The following is a 12337-nucleotide window of genomic DNA, read 5'->3' on the forward strand; positions in this document are numbered from 1 at the left end:
TCTGGGGGAACATGCTCTTATTGAAATAATCCTTTAGTATCAAAGAATGCGATCAACATTGACTTTGTTCTCAAAGATTGTCATTTGACTTTTTTTGAGCCTGGTGATCCAGGACTCTGCCATTCAGCACTTTGATTCTTTGTGTGAGGGCCATACTAGTAGCACCCACTTTCACTCCCAGCCATAATGTTTGACAGAAATACAGGATCACATGTGGATCTATCCAGTAGTTGAGCAAAATTCTTTGCCTTTCCTCTTTCTGTTCATCTGTTAATGTGCGAGGGATGAGTTTTGCATGAAGTTTCCATTTCCCTAAATCTTTATGTAAAATCTTACGACACACATCACAACTCAAGTTATGTTCTCCAATATTGTACGCACAGTTACATGATGGTCTTCTTGTAATAACTGCCTTATGCACTCCACATTTGCATCAATATTTGCTGCAGGTGGGCGACAAGATTTGGAATCACCTTCCACTGAATCTCTGCTTTCATGAAATCTTGCGTGCCACTCAAAACCATGACTTCTTGAAAGTGCCTCACCTGCCTCTGCTTGCTTAATCATTGTCCATATTTCGCTAGAGGTCTTCCTGATGTTAAAGCAGAAGGTAATGTTCACTCTTAAGTTCACAATCAGCATCCTTTTGTCATGGTAGTGCATCAAGAACGCAAACTGTGTGTTGCTAAGTACAGTACTGCCACCTAGTGAGTTTGGACGGAAACATGGCCAATGTCTTTCAAGGATGCTCACATAACAGGTAATATAAAAGCAACATTTGTTCCTTTTTGGTATTGCAAACTCAGAAATTAAAGAAAAACCTGTCCTGGAACTTTTCTGACAAAGGCTGTATGATGCAGTTCAGAAGCCATGAGAATTCTATTTGAACAAGTACTTCAACCCATCTGCCACTTATGAATTCTGGAATAGTACAGAATGCAAAGTTATATTAAAACCTCCCTACCAATCTGCCTCCTTGTGATTTAAGGTAATTTTAAGTTATACTACTACTCACATGTAAGAAAAATTCAAAGTGGATGTAATTTTAAGATTACAATTTTGGAACATAAATATGCTATAAACAATCAATAGTTTGTAATGTGTATGCTGTTCATAGAGTAGTGCCACAGTCTCCTTCTGTATTTCAGTTCTTGCAAAAGTGTATTTTTAACTAAAATACTGTGTACATGGGCATTGCAAATGAATATAATAATCAACACTAAATGAGTGAATATGAAAATCAACGTGTTCAGAAAAGCTCAACTTTTTGTAGGATTGGCTTTCTGCAAACTGACATACTTCACCCTCTCCTATGGGTGAAAAGATAAGGGAAAACACCGAAATTTTCAAAAGACAGATCCAGAATAAAAAGAATACCTTAAAATAAAGAAAAGCAGAAAATATAAAACCAAGCATCTGCTGCTGAATCCAAGGTGGCACATATGCACACTTAAAATGTCTAAAATCAGCATTATATTTTGATGTACCTCCACTCATGATGTGCACAATTTCAGAGTGTGTGTATCCATACAGCTCACAGGCCTGCTTATAGAAGTCACCTGGGTCGGCCCCTTGGTGCACTCTGGTGAGCCGCCAAAGAAACAGCATTATTCAAGTAATCACAAATGAGTGCTTGGCCTATTCTTTACACTGTATTACTGCTTTCGGGTAAACATGTTCCTTGCTATGCACAACCTGTATTTTATATGTTGCTCTATGAACTACTATGTTCCACACATCATGATTGTTCTTGCTGTAACATATTTTAAACATTTGTCCTTTGTTTGTTAGGATCAAAGTAAACACTCAGTCTCAATCACCTGATGAAGTCCTCCCATTTTGTTGATGAATTACTGTTTTGATTTGCTCCACATCATTTTGATAAAAAAAATTGTTCAAATGATCTACAGAACATGTAATTAACAACCTAACTGATTAACCAACATGCACACACACATGCACTATAATCTCCATCTGAACAGGATGGTGGGTGGGTGTCAGGGAGGGAAAATTGATCAGCAGTTAAGGGGAGAAACGAAGATGTGCGCAGCCAGGAAGGGTACAAAAATATTGACATGGAAGGGGGGAGGAAAAGAACTATCAGCAATGGACAAATATGGAATAATCTCAAATTTGGAGAGGAGTTAGAGTGTTAGAGACTAACGGGAAGTGGCTTCAAATTTTGTGGCTATGGGGTATTGCTTCAGTTGAGTGACTGGATTCGTGATTTCATGTCAAAAATGTCTCAGTTCGTTGGAATTGATAGGAAGTCAATGAGTGAAACAGAAGTGATCTCTGGTGTTCTCCAAATGTTGCACAGGCCCTGTGCTTTCTCTCAGAGTGTTTGCAGATAATGTTGCCATTTACCATCTAGTAAAGCCACCACAAGATCAAAACCACCTGCAAAATGATTACTTAAGACACCTGTATGGTGTGGGAATTGGCAACTTATTCCACACATATCTAAAGGCTGTCAATTGAACTAAAAACGTAAGACTTCCAATTACGAACAACTTTTAAATTTGGACAGTCACATAGAAAATGTCATGGGTAAGGTGAACAGGGGACTCCACTTTATTTCAGCAGAGAACTTAGAAGGTGCAAACAACCTGCTGAAGAGATTTCCTATGCTACACTTGTCCATCTTCTTCTTCTTCTTCTTCTTTTGGAGTACTGCTGTGCAGTATGGGATCTTTGCCACATGAGCTTATCGGAGGACACCAAAAAAGTTCATAGAAGGGAAACTTGTTTCCTATTATGTTGTGAAGTAGGGAAGTGTGTGTCATGGATGTAATAAATATATTTCAGAGGCAATCACTAAAACAAGGATGTTTTTCACTGTAGTGAGATATCATGAAATTATCACCAACTTTTTCCCTCTGAATGTGGAAGTATTTTTGTCTACTCCCACCTAAATAGCAAGAAATGACTATCATAACAAAATATGAGAAATTGGAATTCACACAGAAATATTTAGGTGTTCATTTTCCCCATATGCTATTCAAGAGTGGTATGGTTCTAAGAGCCCTCTGTCAAGCACGTGTTCATTGGATAGCCATCATGTAGTCATAGATGTAGATTTGGTGAAAGGAATAGAGTAAGGCATGGGGACAAGAAGAGGGCAGCGGAGTGGACAGAGAACAATGTAGCTTTACAAAGTATCAGTAAGTTTAAATTTGGTCCACGATATTTATAACTGTTTTCTTGAGCTGACTGCATGAACTTTCATTTTCATGCTTGTACATATGGTAACAGAGCACATAAACACATCAAAGTTTAAAACAACCTTTTTGTTTTTTGCACCAATCTTTAATTTACTAATGCACTACTTATTTGTGAAATGACAAGATTGTTATTTAACGACACACATGCATTCTGTAGTGAGCATTTTCTTACAAACATATTGAAGTCTTGCTTATGAATAAATCTCATAAGCAGTACTTCCTTTTAAAACTGAAGTCTCTTTACAAGACCTACATTAATTTTCATAATTGTTTCATTCCCATTAAAATCTAATTTAAGATATTTTTTACATAACAGTGCACACATACCTTGGAACCAGGTACTGGAGTTTCTCGTGGAGATTCTTGGCTGACTGAGTACAGGTTACCTGTCTTTGTGATTGGACATTGAAACAGGAAACGAACCATATCTCTATGTGATTGTCTTAAAAGCTGAATCACTTCAGGAGGTAAGAAATTTCTGTTCTTGTCAAGAAATCCTTCAGCCTGGTATATGACTCTTCCAGCATAGTGCTGAACAGCAAAGCACAGAGCATTTGATTTAGGCCTAATGTAATGTTTACTCTTAATATTCGAATGGAATTTATCTGAAACAGAAAACTTATATATAACAGCTTGTACAGAACACAAATGAGAATGAATTTCTTCCAAATATCCTATAATTTAAATTAACTGTCCTCAGTAGTAGTATTTGGTATGGAAGGCAGTCCTTTTACAGTTTCACAGTTTTGAAGAGTGAATGTGCTACTGAAAGCTATTACTTCATTCAGGCTATTACAATTGTTGAATGGTACACACATCTAGACTCCTTTTGGATTTTCAAGTGAGTGTTTTCCACTCAAAACATGAAAGCTGTTCCTCAGAAAACACATGATGAATATGGTTACCTACCAATTAATGATTTATCTGTTGAACGAGGAAATCTACTCTCTTCATCTAACAGAGCCAACAGGCCCATTGGACGAGACAGTAACATGTCTAAAACTGGCCGATTGTCTGAAAATTCAACAAGATCCACAGGAATCCCTTCTGCCATATATTCCTGGAGGGAAAAATATACTTATTAAATTTCTTTTTGTGGGGCTAATAACTGTACTACAGGTAATGGTAAAGAAGCATACCTGCTGCTCCCAAGTAAAAATATGCTGATTGAAGTAATACTGTATCTGCTCATTGGCTATATTTATACATAGTTGTTCAAAAGAATTTTTTGGGAAGTTTTCAAAACCAAATATATCCAACAGACCAACTGCTAAGGGTTCACCACTGTAAAAAAAAAGAGAAACATGCTAACATGTAATTAAATAATATATCATATAACTAAACCTTATTCATCAAATGTAAAGAAGGTGCATTTACAACGAATAGTAATTATTTCAAAAAATTCTTTAAGTTAAAAGTTCTCAAAAAAATATGAAAGATTAGCATTTGAACAAACAGAAAATGGTAAGTGATGATACTGCAAGACATTATATGTATACTTTATTCATATAATTGATAAATGGCTGGAGCATGTTTAAAGTTACCAATTATCTATACATGACATGCAAGAGACACTTAAAATGCAGCATAACAACAACACTGAAATGAAACTCATTTGTCCCTCTAATCCCATGAAGGGTCATAGCTTCAACTTAACAATAGATGCCCTTAGTACATTATTGCGCTACAATTTTTACCTGGAATAAAAAAGGGAGCAACATATAGTAGAAATACATGAGATTTTTAATTGAAATCCATATCACAAACACTCATTTGCTGTTGTGCTTCCTCTCAAATGAGAAACCACTGTATGCTCAACATCTCACTGTGCCTTTTCTTTGTTGCAGCTTTCAAATATGTAGGTTTTGCTCCATGATGATTCAGTTCCTAGGCCCCTGTGGTGTTCATAAATCTACCTACTATTCCACAACTATGAGTGTTGGAACTTTAATAGTGGCAACTATTTATTCACAACTGATACAGAAGAGTTACATGTTTGCACCTGTTACTGTCCTTCAAAGCGGTCATCATCAGCATTGTGTAGAACCCATTGCCAGCGATGTGGAAGCCATAGTATACTATTATCAGAGTCTGTTCTGCTGATGGTGCAAATGGAGCGATCTAAAGTTATGGTGATTCTCGTGTACAACTCTGATGGTGTTATCCTAATGCATTATGTTCCTCCACGGCAGACTGTCAATGCGCAGTATTACTGTTCATTTTTGGAGCATTACCTGTGAGCAGCTTTGCAAAAGAAGCGGTGATGCTTTCCGTGCAGTCCACCCATCATTATGCATGACAATGGCCAGGCGCATACAGCGCAAGCTGTGGTTGCTCTGTTCGGCCGATGGGACTAGGAAGTACTGTACCATCCACCATATTCCCCAGACTAAGTCCTTCTGACTTTGATTTGATTCCGAAGATGAGCGAACCACTTCGTGGCATTCGCTTCAGAACTGTTCCAGAGGTTCAACAGGCAGTAGACCACTACATTCACACCATCAACAGAACAGGCTCTGCTAACGGTGTACTACTACTACTTCCACAATGCTGGCAACAGGTTCTACACAATGCTGGTGACTACTTTGAAGCACAGTAACAGGTGCAAACATTTAAATCTTCTGTATTGGTTGTGAATAAATAGTTGCCACTATTTAAGTTCCAATCCTTGTGCAATGGTACTTTTTTTTTTTACTGATAAAAATACATCAATGAATATTTTGAGAGTGGTTAAATATAGCAAGTCTCCTGCATTGAATGACCTATACAATGTTGCAAAAGGTTTTCTAATAATTTTATAAACCAGTGTCTGGTTGCTTCATATGCAAAATTTTACTGAATAGACTGCAAGATACTGATAGTCAACATACAAATGACAAACCTTGGTAGGACTGAATAAGTAGAAATTTTAACATTAAATGAATTATTTGCTAATCGAGTTTTGGCATAACAAAGGTTTCACAATAAAAGTGAGGAAAGTAGTATACATCACTGGCAATGTATTGTATGTTTCCACTAAACCCAACTGTCATGCAGTTCACTTGTTAATCAAATTTTTAGTTATTCTTTATCACTATGTAGTGATATTTCTATACAATGACGTATACTGAAAATTTCAGCTTTTAGATTTTCTGACTACAAAATATAAAATAGCTATGATGTACCAATATCTTGCAGTGTGGGGTTATTTTATTGTTATTTAAATCTCTGTACAATTTGAAAAGAAAATGACATCTCATAGATACCTAAAATTCTGCTTCAGTCCGTTAATACCTCACTTTTGATGGCCAAAGTTACGGAGAAATTAAAGTACACTTGTGGTAACATAAGCAATTTTCTTTAAAAAAAGGCTGATGAAAAAACCAGCACAAAAGCTGCCACAGAATAACCATTCCTTTCTTGAGAAATTTTGGGAAAATTGATAGATATCAATAATCTATTGCCATTGTAAGAAATGCTGTGTCAAACAGTGCTTAAAAGCTTGATTGACTCGTGTAGTACACAACTATTTCTACTTCGTAGGAAGCAGTATCAACAGCATGCCAAATGCTAGATTTTATAGTGCTTAAGACAGGCTGGTTATAATTAACTTGACAGGGCCTCCATGGAAAATGAGTGATTGTGGAAACATTTGTAAGGACACGCAGAAGAGAAATCATGAATACACCATTGAAAAAAAAAAAAAAAAAAAAATACATTTTAATTCCCATACGAGAAGGATAACATTTGTTAATTGCATATTGTTTATGCATTCCAAGTTACAAATGTTGTTCAGTGTTATGACCATCTGCACCCACAACAGCCTGGAACTGCAATTGAGATACCATTTCACAACTGTTTGCAGCACTTTTCAGATGGTGAACGATGGAATGTTCAGCTGCTCCCAGGAGCAATTCCCAAATTGTCATTAATTCTAACTTCCATATCATGTTCTTCAAAACCTGTGCGGAAAGAGGACCTCTCCCTATTCCTTTAATGAGTGGATACTCACAAAGAGTAGTAGCAGTATTACTGCTGTTTTGATAAAACAGCTTTACGAGGAAAGCCCTGTGCTCATCTTGTCCAGATCATGTTGACTATCGGCAACTGTAATGCACAGTGATGTTTGTGTTTCAATCCTATATCGCCATCTCAGTACTGATGCCTAACAGCAAGTTCGGACACTAACACTACTAACAACAAAATCCTGCCGGTTACACTCGCATTGTGAAGGAAGTGAGATCAGTTGCCCATCTACCTACCAGATTAAATCAGCTGTGGCAAATGCCAGAATAACACAGTAGAAAAGGATATGGCCCACTCACCATAATTGTTCAATATGATTATGTCAAGAACCGCATATCAAACTCTTCAACTTTTCTCTCACAACGTGTAATTTGGTTACTATTTCCCATAAATACCATCAGGAAGAAGTACCATAAAAAATGTGAAACAATTGAAAGTGTGTGTTAGCAAAGAGAATAAAGACGTCAAACAAATTTTGCTCACTGTACTTATTAATGCATAAACTGGCATATACTATCTTTCCTCAGTCCTCTGACTGGCTTCATGCGGCTGACCACGAATCCATCTCCTATGCCAACCTCATCATATCCGAATAGCACTTGCAGCCTATGTCCTCAATTATTTGTTCAATGTATACTAATCTCCACCTTCCACTACAGTTTTTACCCTATACATCTCCCTCCAGCACTCTGAATGCTATTCCCTGATGTCTTAACACATGTCATATTGTCCCGTTCCTTCTTTTTGTCAGTGTTTCACATAAGTTCCCTTCTTCGCTGATCCTGTGGAGAACCTTCTCATTCCTTTTCTTACCAGTCCACCTAATTCGCAGATGTTACCCTTGCTTTATCTGATCTGTCATGTGTTAATTTGTTTCCAAGATTCAGAATTCCTCAACTTCACTTACTTCATGATTCTCAGTTTTGATATTAAGCTTGTCACTATTTTCATTCCAGATACGTCTCATTATTCTTTTGTTCTTCAGTTTACTCTCAATCCATATTTTGTACTCATTAGACTGTTCATTTCAGTCAACAGATCCCACAGCTCTTCACTTCACCGAGGATAGCAATGCTGCCAGCAAATCTTATTAATGACATTTTTCCCCCTGAATTTTAATCCCACTTCTGAACCTTTCTGTAATTACTTCTTCAATGTGTAGATTCAACAGTACAGGCAAAAGATTGCATCCCTGTCTTATACCATTCTTAATACGAGCACTTCATTCAAGGCCTTCTAATTGTATTGTTCCCTGTTGGTTCTTACACATATTTTACAATACCCGTTTTTCCTTGTAAGCTTACTGCTTTTTTCTCAGAATTTCAAACTTCTTGCATCATTTTACACTGCTGAACATTTTTCCAGGTTGACAAACCTTATGAACGTGTCTTGATTTTCCTTATATTGCTTCCATTGTTCAGTGTAACATCAGGACTGCCTCTCTGGTGCCTTTACCTTTCCTAAAGCCAAACTAATCATCTTCTACCAGATTCTCAATTTTCTTTTCGTTCTTCTGCATATTATTCTTGTCAGAAACTTGGATGCATGAGCTGTTAAGCCAACTGTGTGACAATTCTCACACTTCTCAGTATGCAATACATAATTGTGGGGATGATGTTTTTCTGAAAGTCTGATGGTTTGTCACCAGTCTCATGGATTCCACAAACTAATTTGAATAGTAGTTTGGTTGCCACTTCCCCCCAATGATTTTAAAAATCGATGGAATCTTGTCCACCCCTTCTGCCTTATTTCATCTTAAGTCTTTCAAAGTTTTTTTAAATTCTGACTAATACTGGATCCCCTATCTCTTCCACATAAACTCCAATTTTTTTTTCTTCTGTCATTTCACCACACGATAGCTCCCCCTCATAGAGGCCTTCAGTGTACTCTTTCCACCTATCTGCTCTCTCTTCCACATTTAATATTGGAATTCCAGTGCACACTTAATTTTGCCACCCTCGCTTTTAATGTCACCAAAAACTCCTTTGACTATGCTATATGCCGAGTCACTTCTTCCGACAATCATTTCTGTTTCAATTTCTTTACATTTTTCATGTAGTCATTTCACCTTGGCTTCCCTGTACTTCCTATTTATTTAATTCCTAAGTGACTTGTATTTCTGTATTCCTGAATTTTCCTAAACATTTTTGCACTTCTTTTGTTGGTCAACTGAAGTATTTCTTCGGTTACCCAAGGTTTCTTCACAGTTACCTTCCTAGTACCTATGTTTATCTTTCCAACTAAGATTGCTCTTTTTAGAGATGTCTATTACTTTTCACATGAACTACCAAGTGTAACACGAGAACAATCAGTTTTTGACAATATAATGTAATTGCATAGATAAAAAAATCTATTCACCAAGGGGCAGCAGAACACACACAAAAAAGAAGATTATAATTAGGCAAGCTTTCGGAGCCAGTGGCTTGTTCCTCAGGCAGAAGGGTTGAAGAGGAAGGTGGGAACTAGTGCTACAACATGTCCTTGGTTCTCGCCACCAACCTGACCTTAATTTACCCCATTTTAGTATTCTACATCTTTCATTGTCTTGCCTGTCTATTTTTCACCACCCCCCTCTCACTTCTGTTATGTACAATGCACTTAGCTTTTCACTCTTATCAACTCATACACGATGTTTTAGCAGTAATCGCTGTATTGCATATTACCCTGTCTTGCAGCTTAAGGTTCAAGTTTTCAAATCTCGTCCAGTGTAATCCCCAACAATCGGTCTTTCCTTCTCATCCCATCTGGTGTTGCCTGACCCGCAGTTGTGGGTGACTTTTCCAAAATCTACCCCTTTCCCTAGCTCTCTCCTGTCCTTTTTGTTCACCCCTCTTCCCTCCCCTTCAACTCTTCTGCCTGAAGAAGGAGTCACTGACTCTGAAAGCTTGCCTAATTATAACCTTCTTTAATGTGTGTGTCCTGCCACTGTTTGATGAGTAGACTTATTATCTATCCAATCACATTATATTGAACTACCTAGTGTGCCTATTCCTTATCACAGTATCCAGATCTTCCATGAACTTCACATGTGCCTTATCCTTCCTCAGTACTTCAGTAACCCACTTCATTCCACAGCAATTCTTCAGTACGATTCCCTTAAACTTCAGTGTAGTCTTCTTCATTACGAACTTATGATCTGAGTCTATATCTGCTCCTGGGTATGCCTTGTGATCCAGTACCTGATTTTGGAATCTCTGTCTAACCATGATTTAATCCAGCTGGCATCTTACTGTGTCTCTGGGCCTTATCCACATATACCTCCTCTTGTGATTCTGAACAGTGTTCACTATTAGTAGTTGAAGTTTATTGCAGGACTCAATTAGATTTTTCTCCTCTTTCATTCCCTGTAACAAGCCCATACTCTCCAGTAACTCCTTCTTCCACTCCTTTTCCTGCAACTCATTCTAGTCCCTAATGATTATTATATTTACATCTCCTTTTACGTACTGAAAATATGTGAGTATTCCCATACATTTTCTCTCTCTCCATGTTCTGCTTGCAACGTCAGTAAGTATACCTGAACTATTTTTGTTCTGATTGGTTTCCTTTCCGTTTTGATGAGAACAACCCTATCATTTAACTGTTCACATTAATTTACTCTCCACCCTACCCTCCTATTCATAATGAATTCTACTCCCATTATCCCATTTTCTGCTGCTGCTATTATTACCCTATAGTCATTTGACCACTAATCATTGTACTTTTTCCATTTTGCATCACAGACCCCCAACAGCACTAGACTGAGACTTTGCATTTCCCTTTTCAGATTTTCCAACTTTCCTACTACATTCAGGCTTCTGACATCCCACCTCCTGACTTGTAGAATGTCACCCTATTGTCCTATTGTCAGTTATTTCAACTTCTTCCCATGGTAATCTCCCAGTTGGCAGTCCGTTCTGCTTTGTGCTCACAGAAATTAAAACTGATGCATTAAAAAATAGGACAGATGCCACAAAAAAGCTGCTCCTCTCTCAGCTAGACTAAGGGACTACTTCACAAAATTTTGTGGTAGCTATTGGTTCTCTATAATTTGCTGTCTCAATATTTTGATTCAGAGTCTTCTAACTAACTTCAGACGTCAACTGGAAAAGTATACTGAGCTCCCCACAGTGACATCACAATATTGTTAAAAAACTCATTTAATAATAATTACATTGCAGAAGTTTCAAACCTGTTGCTAATGAGTAGTATCAATCCATCAAATGAACTTTAACAAAGCTAACCATGTGAACTTCCCAGCTACAGTAGTTTAAGCCTGTTAATAAAATCTGGAAAACTGTGTGTGATGTGGACACTTTCTTACAAATGATGCAAAAAGAGAGCATTAAATGTATTTAATGTCTGAAAAGGAAAGATTCTGCCTTTGCTGGACATGCTCTGAATTAATGTCTTTTTTATTATAGTGAATGCGATCTATAGCTGTAAACTCTTGCTGATGTGTGGACTGTCTGTTTAGTCTTAGGTTATTTGAAGATGATCTAGAAAGCTGAAAACCTGCTCATAATGAACTGTAAAATAAATATTAGTGTGGGACATTGATACTGGTATTTAAGTTTTTAATATGTCTGTCCCCCTCCAAGCACTTACAGAATATTAAAAAAATGGGGAAAAAGAAGAAGGAGAATGTTGGTGTCCCAATTTTGTGAGCTACAAACATTAAACACTGCTTGTTCGCACTAGAAAATTCAACACTTTGTCCAGTATAAATTACCCATTCTGGATATATTTTGGGTGGCCTGCCTCAGTTGCCTTGCCCTATATACCTATATACTGGTAGGTATGTCCACTTTGGCTACGTACAGGTTTAGGTTCAATATGCTATAAATAGAAAAATGCAAACATTCTATTTATCTCTGCATCAATGCCCAATATGAAGATGCTACTTCTTGAATACAGCCAGTACGTTCATTTCAGTCCCATTAGCTACAATATGTCAAACGAAATGGATGGGGTTGGGGAGGACAGTTATATGTGGAAGTACATTATGCGGCAAAAGTCCCCGGATGCCAATTTCTGCTTGTTCCAAATGTGGTGGACACACAAATCGTTTTTACTACTGTTATAATGATATCTTTGTGGGAAGTCTTTCTACTAAGTTTAATACAATG

General features: G+C 37.3%; 1 protein-coding gene across 1 annotated transcript in view; it reads right to left on the reverse strand.

Moving 5' to 3' along the window:
• LOC124612728 (myosin-IIIb-like) overlaps window positions 1-12337 on the reverse strand; it is a 261346-nt gene that overhangs the window by 56737 nt on the left and 192272 nt on the right. The window contains 3 exon segments of the mRNA XM_047141099.1: window positions 3552-3829; window positions 4134-4284; window positions 4364-4508. Coding sequence (XP_046997055.1) covers window positions 3552-3829; window positions 4134-4284; window positions 4364-4508 — 574 coding nt within the window.

Source organism: Schistocerca americana, chromosome 4, assembly GCF_021461395.2.
Source record: "Schistocerca americana isolate TAMUIC-IGC-003095 chromosome 4, iqSchAmer2.1, whole genome shotgun sequence".
Taxonomy (NCBI): Eukaryota; Metazoa; Arthropoda; class Insecta; order Orthoptera; family Acrididae; genus Schistocerca; species Schistocerca americana.